Consider the following 24,123-nt stretch of genomic DNA (forward strand, 5'->3'; position numbering starts at 1 on the left):
AATAGGGTTTCCAGTTTTAAAGTGCTAACATGTTTTTACTTGAATTTAACCAACTTGCTTCCTGCCCTGTTAAAGTTGCTTTGTCTCAGTTCCCTGACACTCTAGACTTAAAGCTATTACCTTTTGGCCTGGATCAACCCATCCTGACACTGAAACGATGGTCTTACTGAGGAAAACGTTCCAGGAGCAGTTTATCCTGTGCTAGTTGATACAGATTCTCTAATGCAGGGTTGCTTTCTTGGCTTTTCTTTCTTTCAGTACTGCTGAGGCCAAATGTCTTCCCAGCCACTCCGTAATTTTTCAGCAGTTCATTTTCTTCTTACTACCCCAACAACTTTGGGATGTGGCTGTATGGGCAGAGATACTATCATGTGCACTGGCTCTTAAGCCCCATACTTACCGATTTGACTGGCAAGATCTCTCAAAGTTTGACATTTTCCTGGAGTACAATTATTTCAGCATGCTTTATTCTGTATATTGAATCACAGAATACAGTGTTCTCTGTCTGGAATTATGGCTAGTGCGCCCAAAAGCAATTTTTCCTAATTTTACATGTGTCTTCCAGAAAGTCCCTTGCAAAAGAACAGAGAGAACCAATGCCATCCATTCTTGTAACAAAATATGCAGGGTAGAAGCACAATACAAGTACCTAATTAGGTGTGTTAAGTACTGGTTCTCAGTAGCTGGTATCACTGAACCGTTTATTACATATATAGGAAAAACAATACAAACAAACTTATGACAATCTCACCATGGATACCTAAAGGAAGGTACAATTTTTAACTTGTAGCAAGGTTTAAATGACTGGGACAAAGTCCAGACAAATTATTTGGGTCATTACAAAACAAGGCTCTGAGCAACAATGTTTCTAGGGCTGCCCTTCTCTCTCTTCACATGTTCTGTAGCTTCGGGCACTGAACTGCAGCTTGTCCAGCCATTTGGTTCATATCCTGGTTTTCTTCTGGCTCGAAGTCATGCGTGTTTGGCCTTTTGCTGGATTGTTCTTTTGTACCTGTCTTGTAGGCTGGAGCAACAACAGAGAGTCCTAAGAAGAACTGCTCTAAATGCTTCATGTTTCTCCTACCCCTCCTCCTCGTCTCCCCTCTCTCCCTCCCGCCCGTCCCAAATTCCATTAATATTTACAGAACAAGAGCCAGTACTTCACCATTAGCCTCAAATTCAGAATGAGATTTTTCTGGCTCTATCTGCAGCTAATGCAGAAGACAACAGAGGTTAGAAATGCACTTTAAAAAAAAAAAAGAAAAACAAAAGGCCTTTTCATATCCAACATACTGGATGAATTGTGTTAAGTATAAATAGGCCTACAAAGACCAGAACATATGTAAGAAAATGTTATACGTATTGTTGTTGGAAGGCAGAAGAATGTGAAATTACTTGCTCATTGACTAAATTAAAAGTTCCTGAGCTTTAACTTCTATAAAATCATTGTCGCCATTGTTTTTTCAAAATTTGTGTGGGGAGAAGAGTTCCTTTCTTCAGCTTACTAGTTCGTTTACAGGATAAGCAATAAAATCAAAAAGTCAAATGAAGAGATTTGTTAAACATGAAAGAGAACTGTGTTGATAGTTACACACCAGTGGTGTACAAACTAAGCATTTGTAAGGACCTTCAGTCCACCAATGAAGTTTTGCAAACATAAATTTTACAGGCAAATTGAGAAATTGGGAAGGGAGTGAAGAGAATGAGGAATTCAGATGACTTGCATTGTTTGACCCCAAACTAAGTATTTTCTTTCATTTCTGTTGTTAAGAATACATTTTATGCACTATCCTTTATAAATTGACTTAAAAGTAAAAATTCCCAGTCAAAAGATAAATATTTCTGTTGTTACAAATTGTTTTTATTTTAATGTTGTTGTATTCATTGGAAAGTATTTGCTGACTTCCACTGTAGTCTGCACACGCGCTTACTCCTTTCTGAGCCCTTTCCACGAGTGTTTCAAGACTTGCTTTTCTCTGGCCATGGGAAGGGCAGCTAGTATCCATTTCCAGTTTGCACAGGGTTCTGGCTACTGGTGACCCCAGCTAGTTGCCAGCAGACAATTTTTTTTAACTGTATAAAGTAATTGGATTGTGTCCATCTCGTTGTGAGGCCAAGGGTTATTTCGGAGCGTAGAAACTGATCTGCATTCTTGAAATGTAGGAGTTCATCTGCACGTTCTGTGGAAGATGATTTGGCAGAGCAGTCTAGAGAAGCTGGCTCTGCAGCATGCATGTGCTGCTCTTCCTCTGAGGAATTGTGAGAACATATTTTAGCAAAGGATTCCTCAATCTATCAGATACCTCAAAATATATAGTCACAGAAAAAGTCATTGGTGTGGGGTTTTTTTTCATTCAATATGGATTTACTTGTTCTTAAATTTCTGGTCTTCCAAGAAGTTACCAATACCCATCTGTCTGCCCTTTAGTCTGTAAACTTGTATTTTTTTCGAAGACGGACTCTCTTATTTTCTTATTTCTTCTCTGCTCTCTGACAGTAGAATTGGGTTATTGCACTGTTCTGATGAACCTACGTTTTCCAGATAAATGAAAACGTAGGGGGTTATTTTTCAAAACTGAAACAGTTGGATTGCCTTTTTGTTTTACTGGGATAAGCATCCGTGATGCTCTGGGGAATGGAGAATGATCTAAAATAAGCCTAGCTGTTTTTTGTTGTTTATGTGTTTCTTTTTGCATCTGTCTTAGTATTTATTGCTACCATCTGCATTTCATTTCAGGTTGTCTAATGTCTTATTCTGCATGTTCTGTGCCTATTCTCTTTACATAGCCTTGGGCTGCAATATCACCATTTGCCTACGAGAGATCCATTTCTATCTGTAACAAAATGAATTGCATTCATCTGTGTAATTCATTTCTAATGAATGCCTTGCTCCTCATTAAACAGTGATTTACCTTTGTTTCCTTTTCCTACACTGTCAACACTAACCATTTTGAGGTCCTGTGGAGAGATGCTAATTTGAGAAAGCAAAAGTCAATGCAACTAAGCACTCACAAATGCCATCCTCATTGGCACTTTCAAAAATATTCATGGGACACTTTGTGAAATACAGTTTGCAGGTGGATAAGAAGACTTAAAACGTTTTCTTACTCATAAGTTTTCAGTGTACAAATACACTTTTGACTTTAAAGCATTTCTCCTTGTCAGTGTCTTGAACAGGTAGCCAGGCTTGGGAGTCTTTTAAGACCTTGTTTGCTCTGCAGCAATTTTACAGATCAAAGGCACATTTGGGGAGACTATACTCTTGATACTCTGTCCCCTCTGAACCTTTTCAGGAATACTAAAATATTTCAAACTTACTTTCAGAATAATGTTTTGAACTACTTTATTTTGAGGTATGTTAGAATATTTCAGACTTGAAAATATTTTAATTAATTTTCTTAATGAGATTCAAAGATTAATAGAAGCAGTTATTGGCTTTGTGTATCTAAAGGAAAAGGATTAGTACTGTTAACTAAAGAAATAGGATAGGGGTTGTAGAGTAATTTTATTACAGATTTGGTCCATATGCAACTTTTCTGTCATGCCCTTTCAACCTGTCCTACAGCATCCCCTTTCCTAGCCCTGCACGTGCAGAACAGCAGAATCTGCTGTGTGTGCAAATAGATCTGTACTGCTGACAGATAATGGTTAGAATATAGGATGAATTACCAAGTTTATTTTCACTTTAAACCTAAGCAGAGTTTGAGCTGCAGCAACAGATTATGAATATTAAAATGCTGTTGGTAAACAAAATTTAAAGCAATACAGATGGTTTTTAGGAAGTTGTTTTACTTATAGCATCTTTAACTCTTATTTTAGTGATAGTACAAGCTACTCGCTGACACTTTTGATCACTCACTTGAATTTAGCTTGGCATTTTACAATATTTATTCTTGTGTTTGGCCAGATTGATCCCCTGTTGAAACCCTAGAATTGTCAGTGGGCATCAGTGGAGTTACGCCATGGATTAATTTGATCATAGTATTATGAGGGGATTGAAGCATGGGAGGCTTTTGTTTGTTTTTTTTTAAACTGGTCTTGCCTAAGTCATGTAGTATTTCGAAGTAAGAACACTGATTAATATAACAAAATTTTATTTTTAATATACGTTTTAGAGGACAAAACTGACCTTGAGAACAGTGTGATGCAGAAGAAAATTAAAATCCCCAAACTCTCTCTCAATCACGTAGAAGAAGCTGGGGAGGTTACAGATTATGGGGAAGAAGATGTGGAGCTTAGACACAGTAAGGTACTGAAGTCTTCATTTTTTTTTCTTTTTTTTTCCTTTCTTTTTTCTTTTTTTTTTTTTTTTTGGAAGTACTTGGGGCATATACAGATGTCATAGCTTAAGAATTCCAGGCCTGCTTTTGATCCCCTTAAAACACTGTGTTTGGTGAAATTGGGTCAAATTGTGTATGGGGGTGGGGTACGGGTTTTCAAAACCTAATTTATGTGCAATCGAACGTTTTCCTGTTTATACTGTCGGCACAGTTTAATTGCCATTTGAGATTTTTGGAACAATGCTCTTCCACTTTGGCCTAAATGCTTTAAAAGTCACCAGTTATGTGAATGTCAAGCAGCTGTTCTTGGTGGCACTTGTGACCTGTTGCATGCTGCTTGTTTGCAATTGGAAGGGATGCTCTGGGACTTCCCAACTACAGCAGAGGGTGAGAAGACAAATTGACAGGACCATATCCCTCCATTATAACTGTCAGTTGCCTTTTTAGGTCCAGATGCCAGAAACCCACTATGCAAATATATTTATTTTTTTTATATCAAATGATTTCTTTAAAAGTCTGCCAACCTTCAGAATAAAATACTGCTCTGTGGCTTCATGTGTTCTGCAGCTGCAGGAATGATACTAGTACATTTCTTTATGGTGGGCCAGCTTTTTCGCCTTTTTTTTTTTTTTTGAACATGCGTGGAGCAGGCATAACATCAAATAATCTCATTTTCTGCCACATTACTCGTGGATATTGTGGTATGGGAATTGATAGTGTCAGCTTCTTGTCTCTAACCTATGAGCTACATTTGCTTTCCTTGCAGTTGCTTGGAAGTTCAAATGCTTTTTCCATATTTGGCCAATAAAACTTAGTGACTTTTACCCATACTGTCACATACCACTATCCAGGCCTTAGGAAAGAGGTGTGTTTTAATTTGTAGGGTTTGTTCAGATGACTGAAGGTAAATTTCTGCTGAGAGTTCAAAGGACACGAAGCTTCTGCAATACATTACTAATACAGAAGGAATCAGTTAATGAGGGAGATGAGGCTGGATGATACATTCTGTCTCTAATTTCTGTGTTTTTAATTCCCTTTCAGTGTTTGCTGATAGTGTTAATTCAGTCACTTGCATCAGGCAGTTAGGTGAACATGCTAGAGGAGTAGTCAGAGAAGGTTTTGTCTCCCAAAGTGTAGAAGGACAACCCATCTGTTCACATAACAGCTTTGTATGGTATGCTCCTTTCTTCTCTGATGTAGTTACAGGTGACAAACGTAGCACATAGTTGAGCCTTTCTCTTATCAGAAAATCAATTGCTGTTGGAAGTATAAATGTTAGTGGTAAACTTTAAAGGAAAAGAGATCCAGATCCACTTTCTAAAAAAATAAATTAGTTACCTTTATATATGGAATCAAGTGATCTATATGCACTGAGCTTTTGTTGCACAAATGCAGAAAGAAAGGCCTTTAACTGCCTCAGAAGTTTGTATATGCATTTAGCTGAATTATGTGTGCCTGAGAGTTATGATGTATATCCACAAGAATCTGTTAGGCAAAACATTTTTTGCAGGCAGACTTTTCCTTTTTTTTGGAAAACAAGAATATTAACAGGTCCCAAGTCTGTATAATTTTAATTGTCTCTTACTGCTCTCCTAATTTATTTATTTTTTATTGTAACATGCAGAGACAAGATGGGAGGAAACAAAGTGAAGGTACACACAAAAGCATTGAAGCAGTTGTTGCTCGCCTTGAAAAACAGAATGGGATGAGTCTCAGTAATACTTCCAGTCCTGAGGAGGCTTTTATGGAGACTTCGGAAGGCATGAACAACATGGACGATGCTGTAGTTCCTCGGATTCTGTATGAAGAATTGCTGAGGAGTTACCAACAGCAACAAGAAGAAATGAGACACATCCAACAGGAGCTTGAGAGAACGCGCAGACAGCTTGTGCAACAGGCAAAGAAGTTAAAGGAGTATGGGGCACTCGTGTCAGAAATGAAAGAGCTCAGAGACTTGAACAGGAGACTCCAGGATGTACTGCTTCTAAGACTAGGTAGTGGTAAGTGCTGGACTTAAATGGGACTAGTTTTAATGAATTTTGCAAGTGTGATCAATAGTAATGGAAACTTATTTGAAGAATAGCAGTGGTTGTTAAACTGGACATTGAATGTTAAAAGGGTTTTCTGCTATGGCTGTACAATATGTGTTGAATTTGTATGCTATGTACGTCTGGGTTTTTCTTTAATGATAGTAGAGGTCTTTGTGCTGGTATGGTTGAATCAGAGTTCCATTTTAAGCAGCTGTATTTTAAAGAGTCTCTGACCTTCCAGTATATGCTGAAAAAGATAATAAAGCGTCATCTGCAAAATACACCAATATGTTCCAGTTTAAAAAGAAAAAAAAAAAAAGAAGAAAGAAGAGGCAGCGGAATAAGTATTTGGGCTAAAACTATTTTATTCTTTTCAGTTAGGGATTTTGGTTATTGTTATGAAAGTGACTGTGTTACCTTCCATTTTTTGCCCCCTCTTCCCATTAGTAGCTCGTTAGAATGTGATATATTACTGGTCTTCTTAGCAGTGGCTTTAAACAGCCATGCTATTTGAAAAATAATGGATTGTTAAAGACTAATTAAAAATCTTTTTATATTAGTGTCCCGTTTATCAAAATTTGTTACAAAATGCAGGTTTGTGTAATTTGGATTTAAATTTTAAATACCTTGAGTCAATTGCTCATTTGTTTTGGTTTATAGCAATTATTTAATCAATATGTTGGAATAAATGGGAGAAAAGACAAAATAAAAAGTTCATCCTTTTTATTGAAGATGGTACCCTTGGAATACCTTCAAATATTTTACTAATTTTTATATTTATTTGCTATTAGAATGTGGTACTGCTGTGTTGAAGATTTGCTCAGTGACTGAAACTTGGTTAAAATTTGTGCATCCAAACTTAGCATGCTGTTTCTTATGTCTGCCTTTGTGTATCTGGAAACTTAATTTCTGCATGTAAATTGGATATTGGCTCTTCTACTTGACTTGAATGAGTGCATGCAATTTGCATGTGGGTCTGAGTTACATTCACGAACAAACCTGAACCTAAGAGAGCATGTGCCTGTGCTGTAGCATGTGTTAAGATGTGCCCACAAGTTTGGAGCCAGGTTCTCAAAGTAGCATCTGATGATTTAAACTGGGTGTTTGATTGTGAATGCTCATCATTGTTACACTGTGCATAATTAAAATGTCATTACTTACTATAAACATTCTAGTTAACTTTTTTAATAAAACTACATAGGCAAGGCTTCCACAGTCTGAAAAACGCAATGTGGTTGGCAGTAGATTCCACAGAGCTTTCTAAAATTTTCCTTGGATGGAAAGATGTTTCTTCATCTGCAAGTAGTTAGTTGGAATTTATGTGAATGGAGCACCAGCCAGATGTTAGCAGGCAATGGGGCTGAACAGCGTAAAATACCAATTTAGTTGGTAGACTTGACAGCAATTTGAGTGGTGAGACCAGCAATGAAATGAAGACAGCTTCTGAATTCTGTCTCATTTCTTTTGCTTTAAGAAAGAAGGGATGCCTTTTTTTTACTTGAGCCGAATCAAGAAAACTTGGAAGAAAAAGAAAAAAAAGAAAAAACCCACCAGAAAACAAAACTTCTTGGAAAAATGCTGGATCTTTTTCTAAATACTGGGCTTGAATTTCCAATTATATCAGTCTGACACCTGTTTTATAACTGAAAATAAATCTTGATTACATTGAAGACAAGTTCTTTTAATCACATACCTGGACAAATACGCATTATAGTTCCAAAAAAGTCTTTGTTATTACTTGCATGGAACTTTTAGTGGATGACAAAGGTACAATTTGGCCATATGGACTGTGTCCTTCACAGGGTGTGTGTTTCCTAAGATTCAGTGTGTTAACAGCTGGTAACTCTTGCCTTTCCTTGCAGCCTCATTCACAGTAGAGAAACAGCTTTCTCTAAACAAAATTCTAGAAATATCAATACAAAATTTGTGAATGATTAGAAAGGGAGACATCTTCAGCAAATTATAAATTAGAGAGTCTGATGACAGTATGAAAAAGTGCTACTTCTAATCAAGAAATAGATATGTAAAGACTTCTTTAGTCTTCTTTACTTTTCCAGCTTATAAATGAGGTATGTTTGGATATGTGAATAATCTGTGAAAATTGTTCAGAAAATAGATTACATCCTGAATTCATCTTCGGTTGTTGCAGCAATCTCTTAAGCCTAGAGTTTCAAATGACATGTAATTTATGTTACGCTGCACTTCTAGCAGGCTGGACTTAATGCAAACTAATTGCATTTCTGTTTCACCTTAGAGACTTCTGATTTCTTTGCATGAGATGACAGCTGTTTTGTGCTGATGAATTGCAGCTGTGGGAAACGCGTGCCTGTTGCCATTTTAAACTTGCAGATCAAATATAGAACAGCCTCTTGAGCTAACATTCAGTCAAGTATTCAGTCTCCTAATTTCCCATCAATATGTTGATTTCAGTGAGCATCTAGCAGTCAATGTATTCTACTTTAGACCTAGGCCTTCATCTCTGCTGTGGAACTTGAGCCACTCTTGTGGGAAGAGTGAGGTTCTTAATCTTCCACATGGTGACACTGAATTGTTCTTTAAGAGCCTTGCAACCAGATGTGGCAAGTGACAGTAGTGAAATCATTACTGATCCATGCAGATATACTGAAGCTTCTTTATGGTTTTGATACGCTGTTGCCCCACAGATCCCTTCCTGGAGGAGACACGCATTTGAGCAGGGTACTAGGGCCCAAAGCAGTGGGGGAATGTCGTGACTGTTGTGGAAGAGGTTACGGTATCTCTCATCTGAGCTCCCAGAAGAACTGTGTTACCAAGGCCTCTTTTCCCTTGCAGACTTTGGGATCAGGAAGCCCTGCAATCATAGGCCTTTGCAGTTTATCATTGTTCTGTTGCACCTGAAAACACACTCATTTGCCCTGTTTTTATCAACAGAGAGTAAAGTGAATTAGAGAGTTAAATCATAGTCTCTTCCTTGTAGGGCTAACTTTAAATAGTCCTTGGATTGCAAAAGATAAGAATGTCAGTAAAAAAGGAGTTGTCTCCAGGGTAAGATCTGTGCAGTTTACTATGGTTGTATATGGTCAGAAGTAGTGAAGTTGTATCATGGATAATGTTTGGGTGTTGTTTGCTCCCTGAAAGACTACATTTTCATGTTGTACTGCAAAGAAATAGTGTTGCTCTAAAGTCAGGGAGTGTATTCGCTTTCATTCATAAACATTCATTCATCAATGCACACACAGCCCCCAAGTTGTTATTTTCAATCCCAGTTTAATTTCAGCGATCTACTTTACAGTGTCTTGGGTCTGACACCAGGATAGGGAGAATGAAATGGTATTTGTTTCTTACCATATATAAGGAATTACTATTATTCGGCTTTTCTAGATTTGTTTGGCTTTTTGATGTAAAAAAAAAAAAAAAGTCCAAGGTTTCTATCAAGTACAAATACAGGAAGTACCATATAGATAATATTGCCACTTCTCAGACTCCTGTTGTTTTCATTCAAATTCTGGTAGAACATGTGGAAACAGTTTGCTGCTTACAAATATATATTGACCACTTTATCAGTTAATTTGTTGTGGCTTATTTATGAAGTTTGAGTAGCGTGTAGTCTTATATGCATTTTTGAGGAAAAATGGTGATGAAAGGAAGTCTTCTACCTCTTCATCCTGCATTTGAAGTTGCTGTCCTCTCATGGAAACTTTACAGTCAGCAGGAGAAAGATTTTGCAATAAAACATTTGTTTTCCTTTTGCATTCTGGAGAATTGTCTTTATTTTTTTATGATCCTTATTACATAAGTACTATCACTGTTAAGCCTTTAGATAGTGGCATATATTGTTGTATGTCCCATTCATCATCTTTCAAGTAAGACACAGAGCACGAGAGCCACAGAGAGAGAGGAGGAACCTTTTAGCATGGTAAATTGGGCACACAACTCATTAGCAGTAAGGCAGTAATGTAGGTTGCATGTCTAATTCACAGGGTGCCGAGTTGAAGATGTAGTCTTTAGTAGTTGTGAAGACCACTTAGAGGCAGATTTCTGTTTGGGAAGAAAAAAAACCTGGTAGAATATAAAAGAAGACATTTTACAGGCTCTCTGTTGGCAACTTCTAAGTGAGCAGTAAAGCATAAATTGCAGTGGAGGTTTTTCTGACCTGTTAGAGCTATGGTTATTGTGGACTTTTCATCAGCTGTTTTTCTTGGGGAATTTCAGAAACCAAATCATAGCTATGTCAACAAATGACAATAAACAAAACAGTAAAAAACTTATAGCAACTAGTAGGTGCTTCAACTGAGATTAAATGTTTCCTTCTAGGAAGAAGGTGGTTGTACTTAAGTTATCTTCCTCAAAGTGACTTTCAAAGTGTAAGAAAACACAAAACAGCACTTTGTTGAAGAATGTGTTCGTAAGAAGTGATCTTTTAGATGTTATTGTACATTCACACTGACAATTATGTCACTGCATCTGCTCATTCAGGTATGCCTACACTGAGATGTGTGCAGGCTTTGGGTGTCTTACCCCCAATCTGAATCAGTTTAGTAGTCTCAAGTTTAGAAAGGTTAGTTTCTCTTGGCTGTACCATTGTATATGCATGTAGTAGAGCTGGTTATTAAGATTACAATGAAATTATAATGCAAATGGTATGTTGTTTGTGATTTCGCTGTTTGCACCGTGGTTGCATTGCATATGGTTCTTAAGACACTTTTGTTGGTGGTACTGTAGTATAGGATTGTGTGAGCTGCTGAGACAACTCCTAGCTGTTGCTGAGTGTCAAGTGGCAGTCAGCTGAGAGCATTTAGCTAACTAGCTAGGTGTAGAATAAGCCATAGGATAAATGCCAAATGCTGACAATGGAGGAAAAGTTGATATCACTGTATAATAATCTCTAAATGAAACTGCACAAAGTAGGAGGAATGAATGATTTACTTGTTGCAGGTACAGGAACTATTTAAGATAAATAGCTCAAGACGTGAGTTCTGGTGCCAGCTTGACTTGCAGAGCTAGATCAATTCAGGGCTTGGTCTGTGTGCACAAACACTGAGGAGGGATGCTGAACTGTGACGGTGACCTGATTATTTAATTGTCATTTGTTGAAGGTGTCAAGGTTGGGCTACAGAGTGCTGCGGTGCTCTCAGCACTAGCCTGGTGCAATATAGTTCTTCCAAGTGGGTGAATTTATCCTTATAGTTCTTGGAAGTGGCTGATGACTGTGGTGTCCAGGGTCTAAGCTGGCAGCCTAGCTGCATTAATGAACCACCATCCCTGCGTGGAACTTCAGTGACTGCTGGAGCTTCTCGTGATCCTAGAGACAAATATCGAGACAATGATAGGCTTGGGGCCGTAGCCTGTTCCTAGACTTATGGTGTAACCGCTGCAATGAATGGAATAATGAAATCCAGTACACAAATTATTTTGTTTTATCTTTTTAGGAACACTTTATAAATTTGGTCTGGAAAAGAAAAGTTGATGACTGACAAAATTATCCTCCTCTGAAACCTCAAACATATCCTTAGTAGTATTCTCTTGTTTAATCTGTGCTTAATTTGTGTTGATTACATTAAAAATAAAAATCAGTGTGTTGGATGGATTGGACAATCAAAATTCTAATTCAAGTGGGTTTTTTTAACCTTGGATACTCTGTGCATGACACTTTAGCATAAGTAGCCTAAGCCTCCTTTATAGCATTTTTGTAGATCATCACTATTTTTAATATAACTGTTACATCTAAAGAGATTTCAGATTTATATATAATTTGTAATTCTATATGGATAATTTATGTAATTATCACGGTAAATTATGCAGGTTTCTATGCAACTATATAGTAATTCTTATTTGAAGGATTACTATTGTTGCTTTTGGTTTATAATTTCAGTGTCATTTTAACATAATTTCCATAGTGTGCATTGAAGCAATCTTACCCATATCTGTAATTGTTCGTATGCTTTAAGAATAAAGTTAAATATTTAAAATTAAACATTTTCATGTTTATAAAGCAGAGTTATTTCCTGCTTTTATTTATTGACATTCAGAAGTAGGATTTTGGTTTAGACTCTTTCTAACTTTAAAATGAACATGACTAATGTGTTATTTTATGCTAACCATGGGTGATGAAGTGATTGATTTCATGTTCTCTGGGATAGCAGACAGCTCTCTTTTCTTAACTGTCTAGGACCTGCCATTGAGCTTGAAAAAGTAAAACCAGAATCAATTGAGCCTGAACCTGAGGTACAGAAGACCTTCAGTGAGGAAGCAAATACATCAACGTACTATCCTGCCCCTGTTCCAGTAATGGACAAGTATATTCTCGAGAATGGAAAGGTATTTTAAATTAAATATAGCATGAATAATTTGTAAATTTCCATCAGGTGATTTTCTTGTGGAATTTTCATTATCTTTGGGGTTTTGCATGGTGCCAACGTATACAGACTTCCTCAGTTTTCATAAAGGTATGCTAATATGCTGAGGAAAATTAGGAAATTACACAAATATGAACAGCATAGAAAATTATCTTCAGTGATGAGAACATTGAGTGCTGTGTAACACAAGGAATATACCTATTAAATATGCGTGCACAGGCAAATTGGTGTTGTCCTCAACTGGTGACATACATAAACCCACCAAATACAGACCAAAGTCAGTAACCCACATCATAAAGTTTCATTAGTCTGTTTAACAAAAATACTTTTTCCTAAAAAGCCTTTAATATTTTCAATGTGCTGTAGTCGTATTGCAGAGAAACCTCCCTGTTTTGGTTGAATTGGAGTCCAGTAGATAATTATGAACCCTGGAATGAAAATCAGCTCCCCTGAATCTGATAGGAGCATTGCCACTGAATTGAGCTGATGTAGTGCTACTTTTTATAAAGTTGGTGAAATACCATCTAGCTACCCTTTGCCAGAACCTGAGTGATAGTGTTTCAGACTTCAGCACGTTTAACACATTGTCCGCTCTTCTACTGAGGCCTGCTTTTATAGCTCTTGTCATTATCATTAAATGAACATTATATTTCTTTTACAAAACTGTGTCCTTCAGAATTGTCTATGCAGATCACGTTGCTTAGGATATGTGTGCATTTGGTGCCATAATCTGAGAAACTAAGGAGGAAATGTCCATTTCAGCTTTGGCATACAGTGGAATTACTGATGGAATAGCATCAAATACTGCATTTTCAGATCTGTGTTATAAGATTGACTGCACAAGTGTCTGTCAGTCTTGAAGACGAATTCAACGTAATTGTTCAGGACAAAATGTATGTGAAAAATAGTATAATCTTAGCAGTTTGACAGGTATTTGCTTCAGATAGCTTTTCTTGCCTAATACATTTAACATATGTCACTTGCTTGTATATTTTGTGTATATTTGTGCAATGAAAGCTTAGCATATATTACTGTGAGAGTTTGGTTTACCTGCTTTTTTTTCCACTTAAGGTCTGTGGGATAGGGCATGTACTTTAGTATTTCTATGCAGCTTTTCCTGCACCTTTATTTCACCTGCCAGCTTCTTGGCACTTCCATTGCTTAAGTTTCCTCTGTCTTTACAGATATTAATATCTCTAAGTTTCTTGTTGCAATTTGGGTTTTTCTTTGTTTGCCTACTTACTGAGGCTTCAGCCAGCTCAGATGCCAGAAATGTGAACTAATAAGGTTTTTAGAGTGTTGGAGGGTGTTTTTTTCAGTTTTCCTTATTTATGCCTTTTTTTTCATTATTCCTTTATTGACATACTAGAGTAGTTGAAATACTTTTTTAGAAATCTGCCCTTTGTGGCATTGGATTTGATCTTAGTAGCATTCTTTCAAAGCAGATAAATCTCTCCCCTCCAGAGGGAGAACAGAGTTACTGGAAAAGAGCCTATGGCATTCATTTAAAGAAAAGAAGTTAAAAAAAAAAAGAAAAAAAAAAAAAAGTTCATCTTCAGAGGCACATGTTAGCACAGTTACAGTGGTGAGCAGTGCTTTGAATTTGCTGTTGTTTCTGTTGCATTGTGCTTGAAGGTTGATCCTGCAGTTGCTGAAATTGGGGGTAAAGTTCCCATTGATTTCATCAAGCCAAGGGTCTGGCCTATGGGGCACTTCTTCCAGCAAGAAGGAAATGGCTTCTGAATCTGGAGTACAGTAAGCTTCCCATAGCTTTGGGGGTAATAGGAAACAGTACCCAGCCTGTTTTACAGAGAAGTAAACTGAGACACAGGCAGATTAAATTCCTTGCCGTAACAGTGCTAGAAATAGAAAAAAGGAGGCATAAGATTGCTGTGGCTGTGGCTGTCTGTCATGTAGTTGCTGTTACCATAGGTGTTTCGTACCAGTGATAAACTTTTTCAATAAATGAAGCATGTTCAAAGAGATGAACTGTCTGAAACATAAATATTAAAAATAGCTGTTGTAACTTGTTTATTTCTTTTTAGTAACTTCAAACTAATGAATAATGTAGTATCTTAAGAAACTAAACAATCTTTAGAAAAGACAAACTAATTTTGGCAGAAGGGAATCAGATTTTTGATCAAATACATCAGTCTCCTCAACTAATGTACTACAGACAGAAAATTTGCCATGTCACAACATTTCCTGATCTTAGTTACTTTTAAGTAACTTACACTACTTTTTACAGATAACTTTTCTAAGATCAAAACAAATAACCGAATTAAAACTGTAACGTGATTGTTTTCTGAGCACAGGCTTGCTCACTGATCGAAGTTGTCTTACAAAATATGTAGAGAGCACCAAATTAGTGTGAATTTTTTTAAAGTCATGATAAAGAGTCTTGATAACAGAGAAGGAAAGAAAAAAAAGGGTGTTCATGCTGTGGTTATTACTAGTTCCATTTCTGTCCATTATGAAATCTAAATACCATGCAGACTTGTGAAAAGCTGCTTAGAATCCCTTTATCATAGAAGATTCTGCAGGAGAGGCAGCTTGTTTTATGGTTTTATGCTTTGAGGAAGTTAGACTTTTCATTTGTTTTTTATAACATAGCTGGTAGCCAAACCATTCATATTTTTCTATTTAAGTTTTTAAACAACTACTTGCTTTTGAAGGATGCTGTCATAATAAAAAATTTCTTCAGGTTATAGCCCTCATTAATAATTAAAGCAGGTTTCCATTTAAAGGAGAAAGTGGTATTTGGTTGAATACAGGCAGTAAAATTATGGGTATATAAAATTTTACAGTAGCTTTGACCAATTTTCATTGCGTTTAATGGGACTTATGTGAAACTGTTCAGATCTGTATGAGTAGCAGGCACAGTTTATGTAACGCCACAGGAAAGGAGTGAAAACAGGAAAAAACAAGAGCAAAATAGTTAAGGCAGAGTATCCAAATGTCATTTTGCCATAGAATTTTGTTCATGGGATTGCTTTTTTTATTTGTGAGGAGGCAGTATGTTTTTTATTAAAGTGTTATAGAAAGAACATCCATTTGATCAGATTTTCTGAAACCTACATTTTGGATATAACAACCGATACGTGTTTTTGGTGTTTTGTGCTTTGTCAGATTATCTGAAAGTAAGTTCTATCTTCTTCCTTCCCAATGCAGTGAATTCTTATCAGTGATTAGAGTAGCTAGGTCACACATTAGTTTGTTATGGATGAGCAAGTGTGGGTCCAACTGAATGAAGTTCATCACCAGGTGAACAGAGCTTTCTGCGTGCAGAGGTGGTTCAGCTGTCTGCACTGTACTCCAGGAATTAGGACCATAGACACACAAGGTACGAAGTATTCTCCATGGTTCCACACAGGGCCAACACTTGTATCCTGGTTGCACTCATGTCAGACCCGTGCTGATTACTAGCGGAGTTATTTTCCTTGCTGTTGCTGGATGGTGTCCTGGTTATTAGGACTATCAGCTCAACATACATAGTGGCAGCCTAAGGATAGTACTCGGATTCTCATCCTGCATTCATCTTCAGTCTGGAGCACTGGGAATCTTGGGGTGCAGATATGGTGTAGCTCTGTGGGAGTCAACCCAGCACAGTCAATGCTGAGCAAGACTAATAAGCACAACTAGATTTGAGCAGCTTCCTTTTGGAGACTACAATGGCTTCAAACTGCATTTTCCTGTACCCATATTATCCTGCTTTACTATTTCAATGAAATACCTCTACCCCCCATCGTTTGGGTAATGGAAAGTTTATGATGCAGCAATGGGCCATTGCCTTACCACAAAACAGTTTTCACCTTGATAGACTGATTGTAGATGATAGGCAAACTTCATGATAGAAGCTTCCACAGCTTACAAAGCTTCCAGACTTTCTTGGCTTATATTGAAATTGGAGCTCTCAGAATCCCTTCTCCCTTTCTAGTTACTTTAAACAATCAGGCTGAATTTTGCCAGCAGGTACAGGATACAATTTAGGAAGTATTTCCCTCCCTACTGCCTCTGAAATATGCTTTGGGTAAAGTCTGTTTCAGCCAAAGGGAAGCTTTCATATTAAAGACAACATTTCATCTTGCTCCTGAATTAGGCTGGTGCAACTGCTTGTTTTATATGCTGTGCGTACCTTTATAATACTGGATGTGTTTACTGTTTCCTCCTTCTATCTCTGTTCCTGACCATAGTCTTTCAGGAGGTAGGCTGTGTGGTGGGGGGAAAGCAGAGAGTAAGAACTGATTACAAAAAGGAACTACATTATACAAGAGGTTGACTCGAACTCCCTGACCCACAAAGTTGGAGAAGTTTCAGAATTAGGCAAAATGGATTTGTTCAGCCCTAATTACTGTTATTATAGTACCTAATATTAATGTTCCTACAGCACTTGGATACTGTTGTGTGCTACATACCATAGATAAGTTGTTATTATTACTACCTTCTAGGTCCATCTTGGCAGTGGAATTTGGGTAGATGAGGAGAAATGGCACCAGCTGCAAGTAACACAAGGAGATTCAAAGTATACAAAAAATCTAGCGGTTATGATTTGGGGAACAGATGTTCTCAAGAACAGAAGTGTCACAGGAGTTGCAACCAAAAAAAAGAAAGATGCCGTTCCCAAGCCACCTCTCTCACCTCACAAATTAAGCATTGTCAGAGGTAGGTTATTTGAAAACTTTTGCTTCCTGCTTTGGAGTTTAACCATTAATCACTGAGTTGAAAGATGCTTCTTTTCAGCTCATATAAAATTAACTGATTAAAAACTGTAATTCAGAGTGCTATTGCATTGTGAAGTGCATACGTATCTAGGAAAAGTAAAACACATTGCAATAGCTGTGCACAGTGCAGGCCTTCACAGCTGAAGAGTTGTACATTGACTTCAGTAAGGTTCAAGAAGATCATGACTTTAAACCACTTGCAGGACAGGACTCTGAGCCTGGAGAACAACACGTTGTTCTGGAATTCATTTATAACATAATGATTTTTTTTTAAATGCATATATTCCTTTTAACAAGCCTGAGAGTAGCTTTACCACATTCTTTCATCCAGAATATAATCAACCCTGGCATGAGGCACAGAAACCATTATAGCTGTGACTATAAAAATACGCATACCTTCAGAGGCAAGAAAGAATAGTTTTACCCTTTTAAATGGAGAAAATGGAAATAGTAAAAATTAATTGTTGCACATGAATTGGAATTTGAACAGGAAGTGTAAATTGCTGACCTATCTGGCAGGAAAAATTGGAATGACACTTTCAGTAACTGCAGGCCTGAGTCCATATATGTAGTACTTAGAGAGAGAAGGCCGCCTTCTTTATTTAAAATGAATAGTGAATTTCAGTCCCCTTGTATCATCATGCTTGTGTTTTGCATTCATTTCTGTCTTTCTTGATATTTCAGGCTTTTTTTTTAGTCAGAACTGAGTTGGTTCCACATGGAATATATACTGAAATTGGATTTTTGTGTTTTGTGTCCATACTAAATTGCAGTAGGGCTGAAATAAATCTCCCTTTTTGATTGAGCTTCATTATTCTGCATTTCCTGTTCTTAGTTGCTATGTGCTCTTCACTATGAACTCTTAAGAGCTGTTGTAATTTGCCTTGCAAGTACCACGTTTTGGAAGTAAGAAATATGATTCCTCTTTGAGTGTGTGTATCTGTGTTGTGTGGGAAAAAGTTGGAAACTGGTCTTCGTACTGTCATCTTTCTTAGTTTGTAAGAAAGGAGTAAAAGACTTGGGTTTTTTTTTACTATTCTGCTTCAAGAATATAGGTGAAAGTGCAAGCTGTTCCACGATGATTTTCTAGTTCTGGCTTGGACCTTTTTGGTACAGTCCAAACACATGTAGCAGAATAATGATGTACTGGCCATGTAAGGACTCCACTCTGTGGCTGTGGCTACCCTTCCTAATGGGAAACAGAATTGGCCCAGATGTGCATTTACAAGCATGCAGTTAAAAGGGGTTATTTTTCACTGGCCCGTTGCAAAGAGCTTTCTGGTTTCCCTGCTGGAGGCTGATGCTGCTCAGCACGGCTGGTGAGATTGCTTATGTGAGAATTTCCTCTTCTACTTCAGTCAGGACTGCTCTGTGTTGCTTGAGCCATTTAAATGATAGCTTTCTTCTAACTCCCCTTGTTTTGACTCCAGTGAGTTTAGGAGTATGCTCCAACAGGTACGAGGTGAGAGGCAGATGGGGCCCTTCCCTTTCTTTTCTTCCATACCTTTACATTCACCAGCAATTCAGCTCTTCCTTATTTCCTCGTTTTCCCTGTGTTTTCTGTCATGGTTCTGCTTCCAGCCTCAACCCTCATTTGAATTCCACTGTTTCACACCCTGGTTTTCCACGTTCCTCTTTCCAGTGTTTCTTTCACCTTGTCTTTGACTCCCTTTTTGTTAGACTCAAGACTGTACAATCTCCTCTTGAACCAGTTAAACTGCATGGCCAGTATTTTAGGTGGTGGCAGACAGACTTCCTGTATCAGTGGTACTGGGTAGCACATAACCATGATTTTCCACATCGTTGTGTCCTTTGCGTTTGCGTCAATGTTAGCAGGTCTTGCCCTGTCATGCCAGCAGTGTTTCCTGGAAAGCTGGAAGTGATCAAATAAGAAGTTACTACGGAGAAGAAAATAAAACATCAGTAGCAAGTGGACAAATAGTGAAATGCGAGGAAGTTAGAGTTTACGTAGCTAATGATTTGGATCAGGCATCACAGGAAAAGTAAAGCTCCTTGTTAGTCTTTGAGGTCTACTTGAATATTTAGTCCAGTCAGAAGTACAAAGGGATATCTGTACAATTCTCTAAAGCCAAAAGACAAGCAGCAGAACCCCCAAATCACTCTTTGAGCCCCTAAGCCAGCATCCTTATGTGACTACTAAACTGCTATTTCTGCAGCCCCTCATAGAAATGGAAGAGATGGAAGAGGAAAAACTCTGATGATCATGGATCTGTCTGGGTCACACTGACTTTAAGAATTACAGCTGATGAATTATTTCCATCAAGTGATTCTTTGCTTGGCATTGTGGCTAAACTAATAACATAGCCTGTCTTTTACTGGAAGTTCATCTTACTAGGTTTATCTGTCACAACCTGAGAGTATTCCTGAGACTGTTGTAGTAGGACAAGCTTATGTCCTACAAACACACTGGGTTTCTTCAGGTTCTCAGTGATGTGCATGCTGATTAATATTATTTATTTCATATCCAGTACATCTTTTAACATAAAATTCACATTGTTTTTGATGTTTTCATCATTCTGTGGAGACAGACTAACATTTAAAACAGTTTTTTGAATGACAGCATTAGTTGTTAATGTGTCTGATATCTCTAACTTCTTAAAAATCCCTACTGTGTAGTATGTAATAAAGAAATTATAAAAAGTGTGATGCATGAGCACTGTTATAAACCTTGTTAATACAAAATAACCTTTTATAAAACTTCTGAGAGGTTTCAAAATGAACTATAAAGAATGCATAGTAGTTAATTTTCATAACTTTTTAATATAATGCGTTAGAAATGTTGGAAACCATGTTAATTAAGTGATAATCTCTATGGCTTTTTGTATATGAAGCAATAAACGGCTGCTGGAATAGATTACTAGGCAAAGCAGAACAGAGTTTGTTTAACCAATCTGGGAAGCATATGCAACAAAATACATTCTTCTGGTTATCAAAACAAAAAACTCAAAACCTGCCTGTCACTAAGGAGTCGGGTGTGTTGCACCACCTCTGATTTCAGAACCTCTGCAGGATTCTGGCACTGAACTACCAACTCTGTGAAGCAGAATGCTCTCAACTTTCAGTGCCTCATTGCTTTTGCAGTTATTACTATTGCTTGCTTTTTGTATTCCAGTTAAGTTCACAAAGTGTATTGAGCAAACAGGCAGGAAGATGGTTCTCCCCCTGAATAATCTACTAATAAAAGCAAAATATGCCCAGGGACATTGTGTCCAATAAAGACCCAGATGTTAATGTATGTTGAACAGATTTAAAAAATAAATCAGTTAATGTCATTTCCTACTGGTTCCTGCTGCTCTTCCTAACCATTATCATTTACTTACTGTCTTGAAGCTGTAAAGGTAGGAGTGACTCACAGGTAACTGTAGGTAACAACAGTTCTCGTGAGACTGTTCACCTGGGAAAAGCTCCTAAATCTGCTGTGGAGATATGGACAAATACAAGAGTTAGGCAGGCAAGACTGACATTGTAAAAGGTTGAATTTAGCCTTGTTTCTGTATAGAAATCCTGTTAATGGTGTCATAGTATAACTGGAACTTGGTCATGCCAAAGGTTCAAGCCTGGTGAAAAATCTTGGCTCTAACAAGATAGCCAACGAATCAATGAAAGACAACAGAGTCTTGCAATAATTATACACAATGCTTACAAAGTGCTGTCTCTTGAGTAGTTAGCCCAACACAGGGCTATATTCTTTTCTGAAAATATCCTAATGGCTCTTTCCTTCTTTTTTTTTTTCTCCCCAGAATGTTTGTATGATAGAATAGCACAAGAAACTGTGGATGAAACTGAAATTGCACAGAGACTCTCCAAAGTCAACAAGTACATCTGTGAAAAAATCATGGATATCAATAAGTCATGTAAAAACGAAGAAAGGAGGGAAAGTGCAAAGTACAATTTGCAATAAATTTTGGATTTTTAATAAAGTCTTAGTGTTTTACTTAAGTGTTGCTTTTTGATTTGTGTGGCATTTTTGCTGATGGGAGTAGCTGACTTGAAGTGTTACTCTCCTTCTATAACTGATTCATTTTTTGAGCGGTTCTGTCGTAAACCTTTCTATGGTGTAAACTGCTTTTAAATAATGTAAGATATATTGTAAGTCCACTTACAATGAAACCGTGAATTTTCCAAGGATTTTCCAATGAGTTGCAGTATGTTACCTGCAGTTCTGTATATAGGTTGTAATTCTGCAAACACCAACCCATTTTGCCTACATTTTGTTTTACTGGAGTTAGTGGATCTAGACTGCAGTAAACATCTGCTTAGAAGGAAGAACTGTACAAAATCCACTTTGCTATTGAAAAGGGTTTTATTGTATTTTACAAAGTGTTTTTCTGAACTGAAATTTTAATCGTTTGTTTTTATAAATCTTTGTTTTGATCTCTAACAATATATTTGGTCAAAAACATACAGAGAATGCTTCTTTTTCACTTATCTTGTAGATAGGTCACCATTGTCGCCAAGACTTAGTTTAAAAAACCCCAAACAACAAAGAACCCAAAGCTGTAAGTTGTAAAATCATGATAATTTATTAAAAAAAAAAAAAAAAAAGTCTAAAAGCAGTTCTTTTTCAGGCACCAAGGCACTTCTCAGATTTCTGGTTATATATGGCTCTTCAGAATGTCCATATTACTGTTCTTGAAACACTATATTTTTAGTGTATTTATATTTTCAAATGATTTAAAGATCGCTACGCTATGGCAAGATTATGTATAATAGAAAATTTAGTACCGTTTTGTCCAAGTCCATAGTTTAACAATGGACTCTTACAGCACAAATTTAAATTAAAAATAAAGTAATTTTCTACATTGAAGTTAGACTTGCGCTGCAACGTTATAAGGAATAATTTGTTGTCTGCATTATACCTTATTGTCTGTAAGTGAAAGAAAATAACCTGAAGTCTTGTTTCATGAAGGATTTTGAGAATAAGGTTTGTGGAGATAATTTAGGGCCTGGGCTGATCAATTTTGAGGATTTGTTATATTCGTGATTTTGGCTCACCTTCCGTTTGCTTGACGCACGCAGATGTGATTATCTACCTTTTGGGCTGTCTGTTTCCGAGTGTCAGCATTTGTTTCTTTTCTGCCACTGCAATTCTGCTTCCTGTAGTTTTGAAAGACTTACCATTTCTTAGCATCATCCTGTAGCACTGGTATACTCTTAACGTTAAGCTTACTTCAATGATCTGTATGTGTAGAAAATTTGAAAAGGAGCAACGCAAGGATTCTTTGAAGGGCTGGGGTGGATGAAAAAAATAGGGGAAGGATGATGGGGGAAGGATGTTTATGCAAGAACTGCAGTGCCTGTCTAGGGAGAGATGGAGAAAAACACCACTTTGTCTCTCCCTGTACACCAGATGTGCTTGAATAATGTCTTAATTCAGCGCATAACTATTTGTTTTATGCTTTCTAAAGTGCAATTTCATGATTGGCTGGTGCCAATCTAAGTATGCTGTGCTGCCAAACAGGTACGCCCCACTTCTGCGGCTTGTGTCCCTGCATTCCTGTCCCATCCTTTGAACTGGCACTTGTGACTGTATGGATGTGTCAGATCTCACTGATTTCCAAGGTTCATTTCATAAGAGCTGGTGCCAATAGGATGGAGCCTGGCAGAATTCATAGTGAGGGATGCGAAGAGGAGGAGTGTCTTTTTTACGGTGGCTTATGTCTGCCCTGAAATTGCATTTAACAGCCTAGCTTGTCTCCTGTTAATCTCAAAGTGTTCTTAGGTAGTGTTTAATGAAGTGCATAAATGTTTATGCTTCCTAATTTGGGATGCTAAATAGCAAATTAGTGTTTATAATGTCAGTGCATGTATCCTTTTATTAATTAAAGAACAAAATAGAGATAACATTGAAGAAACACTTAAACAGCAAGTTCCCACTTTTCAAGCAGACTTGTGAATGTACAATTTTTTTTAAAGTGATACGAGGGCAATCCACTAGTTTGGGGGGAAATGTCCATAATTTCTTCCAGCCTTTTATGTCTTTAGTACTAATGTGTTTTCATTGTAACAGATTCTTTAATGAGAAGATCATGCTGCTTTTCTTAGAAGATAAGCCTATTTGAGACAGCATTTTATGAAACCTGGGAAAAGCAGATTAGAATTTAATTAGAGTTAGGACTCCAGCCTGGCCCCAAAAATCAGAGATTCTAAGTCTCTGCAAAACCAGCATCGTCTTTGTAAGGCTTCTCCTTGAGACACTTGTCCCATGAGATGTGAATGCTGCATACTGCTGAAGAACTTAAATGTTCTCTTCGGGGACAATACCTTGGAAGCCTTCATTCATTTCTTCCTGGAGTTTCTGTCAGCCCAGCAGACAGATTTTCGTGGAGTTCGACAGGAGTATTTGAATGGCACAAAAGGGTTTAGTTCCCTCTGAAGTGTAGTGTTGGGGGAAGCTGATACTGCGTCCTTTGGACTGGGCAACTGCCATTTGATATGACTGTCACCTGAAACTGTCCAGTTATGGTAAAGGAGTAGGTCACATTAAAGGCAACGTATCTCTTTATTCTGCTATAAGTTGAACTAAATCTTTGGATTTCTGGAAATAAGGTTTTGCTAATAATAAGCCACTTTTGCACGCTGTAGTTGTAAGGCAATGTGCGGAGAGCTCTGCCGTGGTTAACAGATTAAAGAATAGCATCTTTACCCTTACATTCAGTCATTATTCTTGTCTTTTCCCTCCCCATGAACTTCTCTGAAGACTAGAAGTCTTCCCCAGCGTGTCCCTTTAACATAG

General features: G+C 37.4%; 1 protein-coding gene across 4 annotated transcripts in view; it reads left to right on the forward strand.

Annotated features, from left to right (window-relative positions):
• LOC141960575 (BEN domain-containing protein 5) overlaps window positions 1-24,123 on the forward strand; it is a 971,168-nt gene that overhangs the window by 591,596 nt on the left and 355,449 nt on the right. The window contains exons 2-6 of one of the 4 annotated variants that reach the window (XM_074906249.1): window positions 4,116-4,249; window positions 5,905-6,280; window positions 12,459-12,607; window positions 17,094-17,307; window positions 21,128-22,082. The exons of 2 other annotated variants lie outside the window; for them this stretch is intronic. In XM_074906249.1, the coding sequence (XP_074762350.1) occupies window positions 4,116-4,249; window positions 5,905-6,280; window positions 12,459-12,607; window positions 17,094-17,307; window positions 21,128-21,288 (1,034 nt within the window). In that variant the 3' untranslated portion in view covers window positions 21,289-22,082. Of the gene's footprint in view, window positions 1-4,115; window positions 4,250-5,904; window positions 6,281-12,458; window positions 12,608-17,093; window positions 17,308-21,127; window positions 22,083-24,123 lie in introns of those variants that run through there. One more of the 4 variants, XM_074906250.1, reaches the window with a different exon arrangement.

Source organism: Athene noctua, chromosome 5, assembly GCF_965140245.1.
Source record: "Athene noctua chromosome 5, bAthNoc1.hap1.1, whole genome shotgun sequence".
Classification (NCBI taxonomy): Eukaryota; Metazoa; Chordata; class Aves; order Strigiformes; family Strigidae; genus Athene; species Athene noctua.